Consider the following 19868-nt stretch of genomic DNA (forward strand, 5'->3'; position numbering starts at 1 on the left):
TGTTTCACTCAAGCAATGAAAGACAGCAGACTCCTAAATAGCATGCCTCAGGTAGTATAAAGCACAAGGACAATGGCTTCTTGGTGTGAACAGTGAATAAAACCTTCTGAAATACTGTGCCTGAGGAATACTACTGATACTGTGAAATGCATGCATATGTAAGAATGAGAAACTCCATTTAGCTTAGTAATTTACAGAACACCACTGATATAGCTATAAAATGCCTAGTAAGAATAGTGTTGCATTCGTATCCACACTTTGTAAGTAATGACAGTTTAGCTGAACAAGAAAGCCTTGTTATTTTCATGACACTTTCTTTGCAACCTGTGCAACTACTTGGATTGTGCATCTGTGTATCTCATAGGACTTAGGAAACAACTCGCTCTTCAGGTCTAAAAAATACCCAAAATGTCATTTAAAAACAGGCCAGAGAATAAATCTGATGGCCCTCAAAAAAAAAGACAGCAGCCACAAAACATGTAGGTCTTCAGCTAGAACAGCAGCAAGACCAAATTGCAAGCATTAAAGCAATGGGAACCTTTTTACAGATGTGCATACACACACGTGTACACACACAGAAGACGGTGAAGGGCCAGCCAGCAGAAATAAACTAAACTTATGTCATGCTGTAAAGGCAGACAGAGGAATTTAAGACTTGACATGCACAATATAAATAAATTTTATATATGAATATAAAAGGGTAATCTTTGGAGGCAACTGACTGGCCCAACATTCCCAACTCATCAGCTTCTAGTCTGTAACCACTGAACTACCCCTTTGAATCTTCACATGACTGAATGAACTCACAGTAAATTTTGCTTCTGCCAGGGAGATGCTATATTTATGTGTCTAGAATAAATAGCATTTGTGCAATCACACACTGCTCAGAGGCAACAACCATAAAAGTTAATATAAAAATTATGGGTTAGACTATCCACAGTAAATGGATTTTACAATATAGTGGGTATGAGCTTAGTGTAGTTGTGATTAGAATTTGGCATTGTATTCACAGCCAGTTATTAGCAATATCGAAATAACAAGGTAATGATCAGAACATTACAGATCAAATGAGGTAAAAACACATAAAAAAAAAAAAACCTACAAAAAAATACCCTACATGGACTTTAGCTCAGAATTGAATGTACCCCTAAGCACCTTAAACCCATCCTTTCAAAGAGTGATGAAGAACTAACCTCATCTAAACCAGTACTCATGGTATAGGAGATATGATTGTGTGTAGTGTTGTTTAAAAGCGTGATTTGGATACAGCAAACACTGCTACTGAGGCGTAACACTACAGGGCATTTGGCTTTCCTGACAGCATACGAAATACATTTATCAAACCGCCAATAAAAGCACAACTGATTTCAAATTTCAATTACACAAAAAAATTTAACCTTAAAATGAATACAGAAAAATCTGACTACAGCTACGCAACTCTGAATCACTTTTTATTTTTCTAACACCTTCTTGGGAAGAGAAATCGTGAAGCAAAGTTAGTGACAGTCATCAGAAAGAGGAAAACAGAAGCCGGTTCTGTACATTTTGGTATCATGTTAACCCCAGAACAAGCAAGCAATAATAGTACCCCCCGCCCCCAGAAAAAGAAGGAAAAAGAACCTTTTTTGTTAGGAGGCATAAAAGAACCTTTTTTGTTAGGAGCATGCATTTATGCTAATGAAAAACAAAACAAAAAGACCCAAACATCCAGCACAAAAAAAAAACAAACCAAAAAAACTCCATAGAAAACTCAGAAAAATAAAAGGAGGCTACAAACAAACAAGCAAGATGAAAAGAAAAAAAACCCAAAACATCATGCACTGTTTGTCTGGCCAGTCAAAAACTACTCACATGTTCAGTAGTATCATCATATTCCCACTGATTGAGAGTAAATAGAGTTGGAAGTAAAAACAAAAGAAATGAAGATATTTGTAGCCTGCTTTCTTAATAGCAAAATAAATTAAAAAAAGGAAAAAAATCATATATCATTTGAATTAATCGTGTAGAATCACACAGAATTTGGTTATTGAATTATTATTGAAATCAGACCAGGCATTTTTAATTCCATTTTTGCTCTCCGTAAAAAAACAGTCACTTATCTGTGAAAGGTGAAAAAAGTAATGAATCCTTTTGTACCATGTAGTTATAATTTTAAAAGATTGTATTAATAATAGCTACCAAGGCAGAATTAAAGGATACCTCTTTATTTAATCATGCTACTATGCTATATGGTTGAGTTTCCCAAATTAATTCATCAATGCTTTATTTAAATTAACAGCAGGGTTTTGTTAGTCTTGAAACCTTACAACAATGATCTTCTTCCATCAAGATTTCATACATGTACAAGTTCTGATCACATGTATCACAGAGTTATGATAGGCGGAAAGGAGTGGGGAAAGGAGAAAGGAGGTGACTATAGAGACTGAACCAATGACAGACAGATCAAAGCCAAATCTGGCAAAAAAAAAAAAGAAACACAGCTTTTGCCTTTATGATATTAGGCTCTTAATATCTCATCTAGTCTCTAGTTTCTGACCTTCCAAAATACTTCTGACCTTTTGAACTGCTAGTACACAGAATTTGAAAGCGAAAATCTGTGCAAGGAAAGAGAGAACCAAATTGCAGCAGCATCTCCTTTTCCATTTCCTCTTCTTTTCTCTTCTTATTTCCCCACCTGTTTTTATCCTTCTCTCTAATGAATTTAAGCTATAAAAATACCATGTTTTGCAAAAAAAAGGTAAGTACATATAGATAGATAGACTGGCTGGAAAAATTGCAAAAAAGACCTCCAGGAACAGAGACAGCAGTTTGAGAATAGGGTCATAAGCAAAATGCAGGTAGAAGACATGTAGAAGACATATTCTCAAAAATGGTATCTGCAGAACTGAGATTTAGAACTAAGACTGGAATTAAAAATATAAGATGCCAAACCTCATTTATTTATCATATAAAATGCTTAAGAGGCAAGTTTAACTCTTTATGCTAGGTTCATAATTTCTTATCATTACCAGTAATTCCACCCATAAATTGAGAGCTAGAAGTGAGAGGTGTGTACTTGGTAATAGTTTCAATATAGGATGAAGGGACTCCTCTGGTACCAGGAACCTTGGAAATGTTTAATTTTACAGAGAACTAGTGTATCTCAACCAGTAAAATCACATTTTTAGAACCTTTTTAAACTTGATATGATCAGGTTTTTGTTTTCATTATGTCTCATAGTTCACAAAACAGATGGGAAACATTGCAGAGTAAGTAACTCCATACCTATATAATTAAGCTCCTAATTTTATTGCACAGTTACTGATATGGGTAATGACAAGTATAAATACCTTGACGATTTTTAAGTTGCACAAGTTGCACAAATAAATTAATCTCTTTTGAAACACACGGTGAGGTGGATACATGCTAATGATAGAAACACTGTAATAATGAGCCAAAACAGGCTTCTAATGTTTCTAGGATCTCCACCGAAATACAGAAATATCTCCTGGGTGGAACAGGCAGTGCTCAGTTTGCTCTACCGACTGTGACCAGGCTCAGATCAAGCTGATGCTTTAAAACTTCAGAGCATAGGTCATAGGGTGAAGCCTTCAGGTTTCAAACAGCCAGTGGAATGACACAGTTTAGCATTTAGTTCCACACCTATACACAAAAGGGCTCCTAGGTTGGGCTCAACAACCCTTAAAGGTATTCTGAAAAAAAAAAAAAGTTGTTAAAATACAGATGAAAAATTCTAGAGATGTTAACTAGATGGCTGAAATATGGAAAGAAAAAGAAATGCAGTCATGGGTAACTCTCTGGTACACAAAATATTTTCACTGTGACCCACAGAATATAAAATACACCAATTACCTGTGCATCAGCCAACATGATGTCCTTCAGCATGGGCTGACCCTTTGACTCTCCATTTTCCATCCTCACATAGTGGACCTGGTATCCTCGTATCTGACCATGCTGCTTATTGGGAACAGGTGAGCGCCACGACACTTTAACAGCAGTAGAGTTGACAGCCTCTACCTCGACTTTGCGAGGAGGACCACTAGGAACTGGAACAACATCATTGGACAGAAGAGAATTACAGGCACCTGTCCCACCCATCTGTTAGTTTTGTTTGTTTTTTTTTTTAAGGTCAGACTCACTCATGTTTTCTCTGAAGAATACAAATTGTTCAACAAATGAAAATGCTCAACCAATCTGCTCTACCTTTCAGTGAAAAGATCAAAAAATATGACTGATGCAAAAAATGGAAGAAAAAGGAGTATTAGAGAAAATAGAAAAACATGTAAAAATGTACAAAAGCCAAGGAAGATGCTTTGAGAGCCAAAGCATTATAGTACAAAGAGATATTTTAATCACTGAAATACTACTACTATTGTTACTACTACTAAAACCGCAAAATATTTCAAAAAAAAGATTCCCTTATTTTTGTTTAAATTCTTTGTCTCTCTTTTTTTTCAGCAGTATAAAAAGAAGGCTGATTATAGGGCTGTCTTCTGTGACTTTCAAGCATGGAAGAAAGCATGTGGCGCATCAGTTTTCCAAGATCAAAAATAAAATTAGGAAAAAAAAAATCAACCCAAAAAAACCCAAATCAAAAAGCACAACATGGAACAAGAAAGCAGTTAAAAAAAAAAAAAAAAAGTGAGAGAAAAACAAACCAAGAAAAAAAAGTTCCTAGACATAACTGTTTAAAAATAACAATGATTGAAAAGGCAGAAAGATTTTCCCAAGTGTTATTTTTCTGTTAAAGGAGGAGCAAGAAGGATATGTATGGGCTCAAAGAGGCAGCAGATTCATGTCACTTACAAAAAGGTACTTTCTGTTAAAGAATAAAAATACCAAATATAAAAAAGGTGTAGAAAGGGCAAGTCTTTGATTAAAAAAACTCAAAAGGTGGTAACATCTGTGATTTGGGAAAAAAAAGAGGAGCAGAAAAAAATACTGTTAGGCTATACAGAAGATAGCAGATCGACAGAGTCACAGAGGCGCAAACTGATGTAGTGGAGGCAACATACCATCTTCATCTGTCCGAATCAATACTGCTAAGCTCTCTGGGCCAGGTCCAACATCAGTGTGGGCAGTCACAGAGATCCGGTACTCAGTCCATTTTTCCAGCTGTTCCAAAAGGTAACGGGTACTGTCCGAGGAAATTCCCAAAATTTCATGGGGCTTGACATCTTCTCCATCAATCCCAATGTACTTGATGGAGTATTCAGTGATAATGCCGTTCTGTTTTTCCACTGGTGGAGGTTTCCAACTTACCAAAATGCTAGTGGAGCTGGGGCTTGTGCAACTAATGTCTTGAGGAGGAGCTGATGGCTCTAATTTTAGCAGTGGGTTAAAGAAGGATTTGAGTGAAAGGATAGGAGTGATTGAAAAAAATGAACAAAAGAAAAAATAAAAATAAATAAAAGGCAACCAAATGAAAATAACAAATAAAGCTAAAGAAAGAAAAAGTAGAAACTTAAAACAGCAAAACATCAGATAATCATATGCACCTTGGCTTATTAACATGAGGAAACTGAAAATGAATAGACGAACTAAATGGTGAAAAAGTATGCAGGGGAAATACAAGATGAAACCTCAAAACAATGTTACCTACCTGTAATTAAAATTCTTCTTGAAATAAAACAAAAACGTAACACTTCTATGACTACTGATCTATCTTCATAATAATCGCAATTAGTGCAAGGTAAAATATTTTCAATGACACATGATGTATTACAAATTTGGATATATCCAAGTGGGTTTACTTTGAGAAAAATTCTCTTTTTACAGAACTCCTAAAAAACTTGCAATAATTGCTAGAAATTGCTCCATAAATTGCCATTTTTGGCCATTTTTTAGTATAATTTTGCCACTCTCATAAACAACTATTTTTTCAGGATTTTTGTTATAACTGAGTCTGCCTGGCATGAGTCAAACACATATTATTTTTAAATGGAAAGCATTTAGTGAAACGTTTATTGTAGCCAACATACTAAGAGCATGCAGTCAATAGAAGATGAAGAAAGTCTTAGTCAAAGTTTTACCTACCAGGAACAAGTGACAGGCTTGTTGACTCTGACTGTAACTTGTACTTACCCTAGATCAGCTGACAGTTTTATTTTTTTAACTCCTCTTGGAGACACCTTTGCTAGCAAAGAATTAAATCCTACCAGTAATGTAGGTAAGTTCTACAGGGAAAAAAAATCTACCCCCAAACAACGTGTCAAGAAAGCAGGTATTCATTTTACAGAGTTCACAAGCTCAGCACATCAGAACAGTGAGAGATTCTAACCTGGTTTCATCTCTGGTCACCAGCACCAATCTTCCAGAGCAAAAGTGCTCACATTTACTGATTTGTACTCAAAGAAGTCTGCAGCACATTTACCTTTTCTGGGCTCCAGAGCATTTAAACATGTATGTCATTTCACTGCTTTCAGTGAGGCAATTCAAGTACTGAAAGTTAGGTATGCATTTATGTGCTTAAATGCACTCTGATTTAGCAAAATCCATGCTTTCTACCTGAGACCATTCAAAGCTCCAAAAAAGAAGCCATAGTTCAAATTCACAGGCAGAAGTAATAGACATGGGCTCCCTTCCTATTTCTCCTTTCTCTCTTGTAAGGAAAACACAAATTTTGGGTGCAAAATCACTTTTTGTGGTTGTTGTTTTTGTTTTGTCTACTTTTTATTTTCCCATTTCTCAAGGGAAAAAAAGAAATAAATGGATTTCTGGTACTTGTACTAGGCACATAAAAAAAACAAACAAAACAACAACAACCAAAAAAAAAAACAAAACAACCAACAACAAAGAATATCTAGGACTCTGCTGTAACCTACTGCATTTATCTTTTGGTTCTGTACAGCTCTTCTACAAGGATCAATGTTTTTTCACTCAGTATGATACTCTGCTCTTCTGAAGGGAAAAGAAGAAGGAATGTACCAGCATTTCAACCAACTAGAAAAGGTGGATGAGGGGAATAGATTACCATATTTGTTGTGTTTGGGTTTTTTTTTAGACTACTTCAGTAACCAAGTACTCAAAACATGTCGGTCCCCTTCTACAATTGATTTGCGCAGGAAACAAGATAGAAGTAAAATTTTCCTTAACGATCTTATATGTAAAGAAATAGCATCTGTAGCATCTTTCTCTGAAACCAAGATGAAAGGCAATAGCGTATTCTGGTGAATATTGCTAATCAAATCATAGAAGCGTATTAATTTTTAATCTATTATACTCTGAAAATGCAAAATACTACCTTAATGTAACTAAAGATAATTTGTAGGTTACTTGTGTAACCAGTTTTACTAATGCATATGTTTTTCTCAAAATACACAAATTGTTCAAGAGAAGATTTTGCACTTTTCACTAAATAACCAGGGTCTGCCCACCACAATGAATTGGATTTTCCTACTATTTGAAGACAGAAGGCTGAAAAAATGTGTAACATATTCTTACATTCAAGAAAGGAAAAACGGCAATGTGTTTATGTATGGAACATGCAGACTTGTCGCTTGTGTATTTTGTATACAGTCTAAGCAATCTTCATGCAATATAAGAGAATGAGCATTATAAGTAGCTGAAATGGCTCCCAGAATAAATACCTTTATCTTCACCAAATTATTGATTCTGGATTACTTAAATTAAAAGGTGCCTTGCCACTGTCTAAATCTAGCACTGTGTTATATAATTGCCTTTTATGCTTACTCCAAATACCTTAGAAATGCTTTCGGAGCATATTTAGCTTTGGTTGCAGCTTTGGTTGCAGCACTGTTTCTCCAGTCACACTAATTTCTATTAATACATAACAGTAACAAGGAATTTATAATCATATCTGTCATGACTGGAAATTAAAAAGCATCATGTGAATTGAGAATCTGAATTTTCTGTTTGGAATAATATTACTTTAAGGAAAGGCCATTTAATTTGAAAGAATTGCACTAAGTTTTAAAATCACACACTATAGTGCAAACTGTCAGGAAAGCATTAAGTTATCTGGCAAGAGTTGCACTTATGGACATCATCCCTGAAATATCTGATTGTTTTAATTAGGTCTTAATTTAAATATTTTAAAATGTATATATAATCCCTTACAATTTTTTGCATCACATTTGTAGACAAAGTTTCTGACTTTCGTGACATTGTTTCCATAGGCATACAGTGAGAAAAGAATTTTTCTGCTGGTGTAAAAAATAAAAGACTGAGCATCATAAAACCCCTAGATTAAAAAATCTGCCTAAAAATCAGAAGAATTAGCTACTACAGAAAAATAGTTACATGGAAATCTTTGATACAGTCTGAAATATTCAACCTGACCCACTCTACAGATTTTTTGTACTTCAGGAACAACCTCGTATTGCAGGAAATCTGCAGACTGGGTAGATGGAATTTTAAGAGTGGAGGATTGTCATTAGTGTATACCTATGGCATGATAAAACATTTTATCCTATTATAAATAAAATATTATGATGTCAGCATAACATTATATAGCATAGTATGCCTCTTTAGACACTGGTTTACAGAGATTTTTTCTCAAACTATGTAAAAGTCATTCATATATTAATTAGATCACAATACACCTACAAAAATGCACATTTTTAAGCATTCTTTTGCTGTATTAAGCACTGGGAATGCTGCGGTTTTATAATTTTGCCTCTTTTTTTTTTTTTTCTGTTGCTGCATCTCTGGACTTGTGAGACTGATCTCTCTGACAATACAAGACAAGGGAATAAACAGAGCAAGGAAGGACACCTACTTGACTGCATGGTTCTCGCTGAGATTTCTGCTGTCGAAGCACCCAGACCTTGGGGAGAACGTGCAGCTAGACGGAATAAGTACAAGCTGTTTGGCCTTAAGCCTTGCAAGCGATAAGATGTAGTAGGTTCAGTGGAAACCCGTTGCTAAAGACAGATAATGAGAAGTCTTGATTAATATTCAGATATTTTGAATTCCATATTTTGCCTATAAAAGACGGGCTTTTATTCTCTGATGATAACCCAGTTGAGAAAAATCTAAATTCAAGAATGTAACTCAGAACAGAATCAAACTGAGGATTATATTATTTTTGACAAACACACACTAAGGAAGAATATTTGTTAAAGCCAATGGCTTAATGGGTGAAACTCAGAGCCAGACTTACTGTTTGTTTGAGGAAGTAATAGCTGTGTACAAAGTATAAAAGGATTTTCAGACACTAAGAGATGAACAAAGGCTTACTTTTAGCAACTTATTGTGAGAGTGAACTACAGGATTTTATAATATGAGTAATTTTTTAATATGAGTAAAATGGGTATAACCTGATAGTTGAATTTGTGTTCAAATTATCAAGAAGCAAGTTCTTCCAAAGGGCAGCTTACTAAGCAGGGGCCTGCATCTCATTTGGAGGTAAAATATGGATCTGGCTCTCTTGCACAAAAGAAAGCTTATGCATTGACATAATGCGTGTGAAGCCACCATAAACATAAGCTCAGTAGAAGCATCAGCAATGAGCTGATGATGCAGGAGAAATCAATGAGGCTGACACTCTCCTGCTGCCTTCTGAGACTGCCGGCTTTTTTCTTTTGTCTGGGACACCTGGCACTATCACATGGTTTTCCTGTCAGGAGAACAGTTTATTCTAAAGTGTATGATACTAACACCACAGAACCACTCAAACTGAAAATTCTTTTAAGAAATAATGGTATAGAAAATGGCTATTGTAGGTTTTTATCTTTATTTCTTCTCAAATACTACTGAAAGATTAGAGAAGCCTGAGAACTACTAGACAGTGGCAAAGAGAAACAAAAATTCTTCAAAGTTGAAATAGACTTCAAAGTCCAAAGTATAAGTGCAAAAATTCTTAATGAGTTTGCTTCCAAGCCACTGTAGAAGAACAGCCTTAGAGAGGCATGATTAATGTCTGAAATCGGATGAAACTTCTGTGGATAACCCGTCAACAGTGAAGTTCCACTGGCTGGTACCCATTGACAGCATGTTCTGCTGTTTACACACTCTCAATCTACCATTAGGCTGACTGCTATGTTTAACAAACTGTTAATCTTCAAGGCATTTGTACTAAAGAAGGTTACAAATCCATCAGTTTTAACTATTGCATTATTCCATGTCTGACTTACTAAAGAGTATTTAAAAGACGTACAGCCTTACCTCTTCCCCATGCTCTCCATCTTTGTAAACCAGTTCATAGCTGGAAATGGTATCAGAGCGTGGAGGTGTCCAGGAAAGCAGTATGCTTGTTTCAGACTCAGGTTCTGCTTTGAAGTTCAGTGGCTGACCAGGCACTAAAGGAAAAGTTGAGCAATGCTGCCAGTTGTTTTTTTGGCTACTTCAACACTTATGTTTCAAATCTTTTAAACTATTATCTGAATATTTCACACAATACTATTTTCATTGAACTTACTGAACTTAAACCAACTAAGTATACTATGAAATAAATTAATCTGAGCTCAGAAAAGAATAATAATATATCTAATTCACACACTACAAATTAGCAAGGATTTCAAATAAATGTTTTGCAGTATAAATAATATGCACAGAACCAAAATACAACTGAACAGAAGCTTGGTGATGAATACTAGAAATCTAATAGTTTATGTGTGAAATGTTGATCATACATGTGTATATGTATGTCTGTGCATATGGGAAAATGCTAGAATCATGTAAGATTGGCTGAAATAGTCAAGAAGAAAGTGTTAAAACCATTACACGCATCTGAAACTGGTTTGCTCAGCTCATAAATAACAATGATATTAAATACAACCCGGTCTTTAAGAAGACACCTAAATATTGAATACTTTTGTAATGTGAAGATGTTATAACCTGCTGAAAAGATTTCCAGTAATGTAAGAAGTGACATATTTCTACCCTTTTAATGACTAGTATTTTTACCAATACAGCTGAATTTCTAGTAACTACACTTTCTAATTGAAAGAAATAAAAATACAACTTTAATTTCAGCAGTCAAGAACATTCTCTGTTGTTATGTTTTGTGTAATGGTCACAGAAATTATCCAGACTAATGTTACCCTCATTTGCTTCTGCAAATCCATGGCAAATAATAAGGTTGTCTGGGAGATGACAGCAAAATATAATTCATTGAAATGTATCTCATAATTTTAGCACCCAAGATCTAAAGCATTACTTTCAGTTAATAGTCCTGTCGATAAGGTGTGAAACAGTTTTCTGTGGCATTTCTAGCTTTTCAAGAATAAAATATGGCACGCTTTTGTTTTTTTAAGAAAAAAATATGTGATGCACTTCTTAGCACCTATTAAGAACAGGCACAACAAGTAGGATGTGACAATAGAGACTGTTTCACAATCATTTTTTGGAGTACAATTCTATTATAGCATTACAAGTATGTTTCTGTTGTACAGCAGAAGACTTAGAAACACAATGGAGAATATGGTAAAAATAATTAGTGATTGCAACTTTTATCTTCCCCAGATTTCTACGGAATGTCACTCTGAGGATAATACTGCCCTCGTGTACACTTGTAGAGGCTTGATACCTGACTTTAGACAGATGCCTGTCAACAAACAGCATATGCAGGCTCCTGTGTGGAGGTTACAAATTCCTACTGTTCTTTTTTTTTTTTTTACCCAAAACAGGACAAAATAGAAAAGGAAAGGTGTAGAAGGATGATGCCTTTTCCTGAGGGAATGAATGAGAGTGAACAGGTGACCAGTTCTCTTCATGGGAACAAAAGAGGATAGGAGTAATTAGCTGTTTTTTCTGAAAGATGCCTGGTATAAAAAAGAGACCATTTCCTGAGTACTGCAAAATGCAAAAGGGAAAAAAAAAAAATCACAAAGCACAGGGAGCAATTACAGGAAATATCAGAAAAGTATTTTTGACAGAAATGCTTCTAATTTCATCCTTTGAAAACTGAATGGATTTGAAATTAAGAGGGATAGAGTGGGATTACTGGATAATTCCTGACTTTGAAACAGATTCTGAAGTACTACTAGATTAAACTTCAACTTCGCAAAGCTATACCATAATTGTAGAAATGCATTTACTAGGTGAACATTAGAATTTTTTGTGTTAGCTGACTCAAACCACTCCTGAGTAACAACCAGACAACAGCTGCAGATTTTCCTCCTGTGGAACATGGCTCAAAGTAGATGTGGAGCCCCACTGCAGGCTTGACTAAACTTAGTAATAAAATCTGGAGTCTAGGCAGCTTTTTGGAAGTTTCCATTTTGCTACAGGTTGTTCCAAATCTATCTAATGAAACTCAGGTGGATACCTGGCTGTAGGCATTTATTTGCTTCATTTGACAAAAAGATAAAAAAATTGTAAAACTGACCACCAGTGTGTGTCAAAGAATAGGGAAAAGAGTATTTTGGTAAAGTAACTGAATGACACAGCTGGAATTATAAAATCATCTTAGCCTGGTCACAGAAGGTCAAACAGCAGCGCATGTTATCTGTGCCACGCTATCTTGTGTCTGACATCTCTATCACTGACCTGGAGGAGGTGATGGAGGGCACACGTCCCAGGTTTGCAGATGACATCAAGCTGGAGGGGGACCAACTGACACACTCTAAGAAGACAAGGACACTGCTAAGAGGGAGTTGGAGAGCAGGGAGGTACATACAGGCCAATGGTTTCCCATGAAGTTCAGCAAGCCCTGTCCTCGGTAGGCAGAGCCTTGCAGGGATTCAGACTGTGACTGATGGGATCAGGGAGCTGCGGTGGGGATGGCCCTGAGCCCTGAGAGGCAGCAAGCTGCACTGGGGTCAGCTGAGTGCTCAGGTAGCAACAAGTGCCAGTGGTGCCTGGGGTGGTGTGAACACAAGATGGGCCTGAGAGATAGTGGTGCAGGGACTGTCTGCTCTGTGCACTTCAGACCACACGGGTAGTGCATCTGTTTTTGGGCCTCCGCAAGATGGCTCTGGGTTTGGGCACTTGCCCTGCAAGGAAAGGCTGCAGGATTGGGCTGGTTCAACTGAGAGAAAGGATGGCTTTTGGGGGCACCCACCATCATGCCCAGCACTGAGTGATGGGACCAGAGAGATGCAGCCAGGCTCTACACAGCAGTGTGTGGCAGGAGGGCAAGAAACAGCTGCTCAAGCTGAAATACAAGAGGCGCAGGCTGGATATAAGAAGCCTTTTACCCACAAGGACAACCTAGCGGTCAAACTGGGGCCCATGCAGCTTGGAACTGCCTTGGGCAGGTTTACGCCTGAGCTGGGTGAAGCCCTGATCAGCCCAGTCTGACCTTGTGGCTGAGTGTGCTCTGGGCAGGTGCTGGGTCTGGAAACCTCCCCAGATCACTCTACCAGCCTGCATTGTTCTGTGATGCTATGATCTGTGCTTAATGTATGGATACATCAAATGTAGAATACAGCACGGCAGTAATAGTAATACTAATAATTTAATAGTAATCAAAAATGGTCAAGTGATCCATACGAAGGTTGGTACCATCTGTTATGATAAATATGGCACCAGATGGAGAACAAAGGATATTTCCTGACTCTCCCTCATCTTCCAAGAATTCCTTAAGAAAAGAAACCCTAACCTTTATGGTCTTAGGTCTGCAACTCTCTATCATTTTATAAGACAAGTTGATGGTTAATTGAATTTTCCCAAGCACTGTTTGTCAAAATAACATCTTGCTGCAAAAGCTAGTCTCCCCTCACTTTCAACCACAGTTATGCAACTCTAAAGCTGAAAACACTGACAAAAAGAAAGAGGTGACAAGAAAATATGCATTGCTCCAAACAGATGGAGAAGATGAAGAAGAAAGAAAACATAAACAAGATAACAGAAACTAAACAAACTGTACTGCTGATAAACTCTGTTAAGGAAACCAATGCTCAAGCCAAAGAAAAAGTATCAGATAAAAAAGTGGAATAATAAGTTTTAAACTCTTTAGGATTTATGCCTAGAACACACAACATCTCTTCAAAAAATTCTTCAGTGGCACATGGGAACTATGCCAAACTGGAGGAGCTGACAGAGGGTACTGGTCTCCTGCAGAGACAGAAAAAGCCTAGGGTGACTGGAAAATCCATTAAGTGGTCTTTATACTTTTGCTGAAGTGTTTTTAATTTCACAGATCAAATCTAACTTTCCGTATTAGTGCTGTACACGGTCAGCTCACTAAATAGATGCTTACTGCATGAGCAGCCTTTGAATGCTGTCTTTTCTGGTTTGAGGTCAGTGTGCTCTACAAACATATATTAAGCCCCGTGACTTCCTTATGCACAAAGTATACCTCTTATTTCTTTACTGTAAACATGACGTAACTTAGGTAGTACACATGATGGAACAGTACAATGTAGTGATAGAACAAAGAACAAAATCCAGAATTACTCTTTTTAAAACTTCATACCAAGTTTTACACTTTTGCTTGCCTAGTCCTCCATGTTTATTGCTGGATAACCAGAAACACAAAATTATGGACCTTGTCCTGCATATGTGGTTCTATGTCTGTCCCTAGTTCAAGTACCAGAACAGAACCATAAAATGAGATCTCACATTTAGAAAGTCATTTTAGTTTCCTGCACAGGTCCTCAGCTGGCTGAAGAAACCAGAAAAACACTTCAGGGGTGTTCTGGGTTTGCAAATAATGGTGGAAAGAGAAGAGGGTCTCCAGACTAGAAAGGGCTTCATGGCATGGTAAAATCCATACCTAGCAAAAACTCATTCAGTTCAGTTAGAAATCTGTTCTGCAAAGAATAATACATTGATCAAGAGAATTTACAATCAGTTGGAAACTGAAAGGGACCAAGAGTTCATGCTTCTGCTTGCTCTGGAAGAAGCATGAAGCTCTACAGAGAAGCTCTTACAATTGAAAAGTTAATGCACTCTTCTTCCACCTGCTTCTTTGCATCACGTTTGAGTTTCCAGCTGCATGCTCTCAACCCTTCATTTCTGCAAGTCTATTTCCATTAAATGTTTCACTAGGACACTAGTACTGTGGAGTTTCAGAAACATGAGGTTTCCCCATTCACGTGTCCATGAAAAAAAACTGAAACAGCAAAGTAGCTAGCTTGCTACAATACAGAACTGTATGTTTGCTACAGACTCCCTTCCTCTGAATTTCCAATCTTCTTTTACAATAAGAACTCCAGAACCAGTAACTAATTTTCCCTTAAACTAAGGTTCCGCTTCTGTGCCCTGCAAGTCATACGCTTGACCCTTTCATCACTGCCCTTTTCCATATGTTCAAAAGATCAGCTTTTCATAACTGTAATAATCCATAGTCTTCAAACCACTGCCAATCCTTGGTTTAAAATTAACAGTACGTTTTATATTGTGAGGTTTTGTTTAAAGAAGCATACGCTTACATGTAGACATTCACTTCCCAGTATATATTTCCCCTTTTTCTCAATAATCAGCTACTTAATAGACGCTGTGTACTTCTCAATCTCATTTTTTTCTACTTAAACTCAGAATAAAAACAGGATCTCTGAATTCCTTCAGAAGCATCCTCTCTTTGCACATTATAACCCAGCCCAACCAAAACTTAGCCGTTCAGTTTAAAGCTCAAGAATTTTCCCGGTACACACAGGTTAAAAGTACTGTTCAGAAAACAGGTGTACTTCTGAGCAGTTTAAACAAAGGAAGGCAATATGCGAAGATACATACTAAGTGTGTCCTGGGCAGCTAAATGGAGACAAAGCAACAGAGCCTTTTTTTTTTTTTTTTTTTTTAGTGAAACAAAGAAAAAGCATGAAAGTATACCACTAAAGCTTATACTGATATTTCTCTAAAATTTGGTGATAGCAAGTCAATTCACCCAAATAATATCCTGATCCTGACTCCATCCTCAGCAGAATCAAATCCTTTGCTTGAAAATGCAGAATAAAGCCTATTGGAATTGATCTTCCCTTACTCAAAAGTCTCATTCCTACAGATATTTTCTGGCAATGCGATTTCTTTATGTCTTGTTACAGTAAAGAAAACACTGCTGAAAACAAACAGGCAACAGGACATGGCTTTTCCTTTAAAATGCTAAAGCAGAATACTTTTCTTTTATGTTTGGTTCCCTGAAAAATGGTTCCTTCTCTTCCCCTAAAACTATATGTTTCTAGTATTTGAATTAGAAACATAATTTTCACTAGCAGCAGTGTTTCAGCAGACTTGCAATTGAGAAGGCACTCATACGGTCATTTCAACAGGTTAATTCTACTGTACTAAGACAGCAAAGATTCTTGTAAACAGGCTTTTATAAAACAAATTCTTAATTTTCTGTAATCTCTCCCTAAAGATCAGAATACACATAAGGGATGAAAGCTTTGAAGGAAACCAAGCTAGCAGCGCCTGTCACAGCTGTCAATCAGATTTTGATGTAGATATACTCTAATGTCCCCAGAGTAATCGTAAGAGTTAAGCTACATGTTTACAATGATAAGCTTATTTGTTTAAAAAAAAAAGAAAATAAAAAAATAATCAAAATGCAATCACCACCCCATTCCTATGTTTACACTTTCACATATGTTTCCATTAAATGCATTTCTGCTGGTTTTAAATGGCACTCTATAATTCACTGCATTTATTTGGATGAGTTTCAAGCTTGAGAGAGACTTAAACCAAAACAATCATATTCAGGTTTAGATTACAGCAAATCTGGTGGGACATTTTATTCTGCAGTGCTCACTGAACAGAAACTGCTGGATAGAAAGATGAGACAACCTTAATTTTTAAACATACACTGAACTGAGAACTGCACTAGACTTTCTCAGCTATTTTTCTCTTTTCTGACTTAAAATGTTTGTAGTTTAAGCACAAAAATGACTCCTTATGCCACATTTCTGGTTTTGTTCTTTAACATGCTCACAAATAAACTACGTCAAGTCAACTCTGTTACAAAGTTGAAAAAGTATTCAGAATCCCTCCTGCACTGTTAATGTCATAATTTCTTCAGATTGCAACAGTAAGTGGAAGCAGATGGGCACGTTTAATGACAAGTTCTGTGAAGCTTTTAATAAACAGAGATTTTCTGAAGTGACCTTAGCAAGTCATGTAACTTAGACTGGTCCAACTGAGCCTCAGTGCACATTATTTCAATTGTCTCATCCTTCTCTGGGGAAGCCACTGACAAACTCTTGCTAATCTAGGTTTACTGTTCTAAGTGAAAACACAGAGAGGATCTTACTACACTTTCTTCTTGAAAATATTTTTGCCCATGAATTCAAGAAGTCAGGTGTCTATAAAAAAACAAGTCCCAGAAAAAGATTACAACTGCCAAAATTAAATTATGGTGCATATGTACATTTGCAAGTGCACAGAGACATTTTAAAGTATCACTAGAAGGCCTAAAAAAGTTAATTTAGTAACTTCTCATCTGAGATACTGCAAAAAGTAACACCTAGACCTTTGCGTAACACATTTAGAAAGGTTCCAGGTCAATACCTCAACTTCTGTTCTTTTTATTAAATATGCATTGGTAAAATGCAGAATTAAAAAGTGAATGAAACATGACTGTCTTCAGCCACATTTTAGGGAAACGTTTTTTAAGAATTTCAGGGCTGCTAAATTCTCCAACAAGAAATTTTCCAGTACTAAAAAAAAGTAAAAAAAATAATCAAGTAGTAATATATAATATTTTTAGGTAATCACTGACCTACAGTAATAATTCATATGGATGTCTCTAAAGTGGTAGAAAAATGGAGCCTTTATTTCTATAGTAAAGCACTTTCTGCAGTGTAGCTCCACCAGAGCTACTCACTTTCAATTTCATAACTATTTTCTGTAATGTTTTTCTCTATGCTTGTTTGTCCTTCGCAAATAAAAGTAATTCATGGATGTAAAACACCTGTACAGAAACAAAACAAATTATCTGCAAACATAAACCAAGAAAATTTTGATCTTGTGGCATGCTCTTTGTACAGGTAGGCTGGTTTTGATTTATAAATCGAAAGCATACACAACTGCTGGCTTGAATCTATACAAAGGTTTGTTTGGTTTGTTATGCTTTCATGTTGTCATGTTCAATTATTCAAATACACATGCAGTGCACATACATGATAAATTTCCAAAAGCAAGGTTCAGTAGCGAACATAAGGGAACCACACGCCACTTGAACAAAATCCACCACCACAGGTAACTCCTCAAAGAAAACTGTGAAGAACTACTTGACAAACACTTTCGGTGCACAGAGCACTGCCAAATACAAGCCATAACATTCAGCTACCTCTACAATGAAGGTCTCCCTAAGAATTCAGTTAAACTTCAGTAAAACTTCTAGGAACCGATGGAAAAAGAAATGAAAGTGTGATGGGATGATTCTCCCTCTTCAAAGATCACCTGCACTGTGGAGCAGAGAAAAGGTTATCTACAAAAGCTGCTTGAATAAATTGGCTATCCTTGAGAGGAAGATGTTTTCTTTTCAATATTTTAAATTCAAATTCTCTCTCTGCAAAATTTCTGCATCTATTATTCTGTTCATTGCTAACTTACCTCCTGTTTGAGTGATGACTTGAATGTCACTAGAAAGTGGTCCGTCCCCAACAGAAGTAAAAGCAAGCACCTTCACGGAGTATGTTTTCTGGGGTACCAGATTTCCAATAGTGGTAATATGACTGTCGGCCACATTGTGTTTCATCCAACTGTTGACATGTTGAGTGGGGTCCATAGTGTAATAAACTCTGTAACCTTGTATTTGGCCATTAGGTTCCTCAGGTTCTTCCCACTGTACCAATATAGTGGTGGAGCTCAACATACGGGCCTGAACGTTGCGTGGTGCACTTGAAGGTGCTTGTTCTGAAGTCCTTGTTGACACAGGCTCACTGGGTGGCCCTCGTCCAATGTTATTTACAGCAACTACTCGAAATTCATACTCTGAATATGGGCTTAGGCCAGCCACACTATAGCGTGTTGTTGCCACCCCATCAATTTCCTTATATGGCTCCTCAGAGTTTTTGGGTTTGTGTTGGATTATGTAGTAGGAAACTGGTTCAGGGTTTCCAGAATCCCAAGTCAATGTTATGCTTGTTGCTGTGCTTTCTGTCACCACAGGTGTTCCAGGAGGTTTGGGTAAAGCTAAAGATAAACAACAAAAAATGCAGTTAGCACTAAGAAATACTAGGCATCGGTTATTACAATAAGAAGCTTAAAGAACAAAAGAAACAACAACAACAAAAACAAAAGATTGGAATGGAAAGAAGATGCGGTTTGTTCAGAAAAAGCTTTCGGGAATTGTGATTTACTCCAGAAATCTGTCAGAAAATCTTCAAGTTTTGTAGTGTAAGTTTTATTTGATATTAATTAATGGTACTCACTTTTGCAATACATCCCAAAAACATATGCAGAAGAGGAATCTTATAAGCAGACAGTTCACCACTACAATCAAATTTTCAGGTATTTTTGGAACCTCTGGTTTCCAATTACTCAGTGAACATGATACTTGGACACTCAGCAACAATAAAAATCGAATGACTTTTTTAAAGGCTCCTGCTGTCAACAAGTATATGCAAGATTCTAAGATCCTTTATTGAAATGAAGGCTGGGAGCTAGACACAGGGGAATAATGGGATGTTATGATTAATTTATATATTATTATTATACTGTTGTTTAAATCTGTATTTTGTCTTATGCCAGTGATTAGCTGGAATATTTACCCTCTTGATTTAATAAGGTAAGAGGCACCTAGTCCCTTTCAGTTAAAAGTATTTGCTCAGAATATGGCAATGAATTAAAGAAAAGACTGAACTATGTCCAAATATATATTCTTGGGATATACCTTTGACAGTTATCTGTGCTATTGCTTCTATAACACCAAGGGTAGACATAGCAACACAAGTATAGTTTGCAGACTGCCTGACATCATTAAGCTCAAGGACGTTCCTCCCTATTGGCATATCATCCTCAGGTGTCAAATCTTCTGCTCCTAGCATCCACTTCACATATGGCATTGGTGACCCCACCGCAAC

At 36.6% G+C, this 19868-nt stretch overlaps 1 protein-coding gene across 1 annotated transcript in view; it reads right to left on the reverse strand.

Annotated features, from left to right (window-relative positions):
• The window catches only part of PTPRD (protein tyrosine phosphatase receptor type D), a 218202-nt gene that overhangs the window by 113897 nt on the left and 84437 nt on the right, over window positions 1-19868 (reverse strand). Inside the window, 6 exon segments of the mRNA XM_057421164.1 lie at window positions 3853-4046; window positions 5016-5321; window positions 8741-8885; window positions 10129-10262; window positions 18397-18978; window positions 19679-19868. The exon segment at window positions 19679-19868 is cut by the window's right edge and continues 80 nt beyond it. Coding sequence (XP_057277147.1) covers window positions 3853-4046; window positions 5016-5321; window positions 8741-8885; window positions 10129-10262; window positions 18397-18978; window positions 19679-19868 — 1551 coding nt within the window.

Source organism: Pezoporus wallicus, unplaced genomic scaffold, assembly GCF_028554395.1.
Source record: "Pezoporus wallicus isolate ANWC-B61680 ecotype Strahan unplaced genomic scaffold, APGP_CSIRO_Pwel_v1 contig_1278, whole genome shotgun sequence".
NCBI lineage: Eukaryota > Metazoa > Chordata > Aves > Psittaciformes > Psittacidae > Pezoporus > Pezoporus wallicus.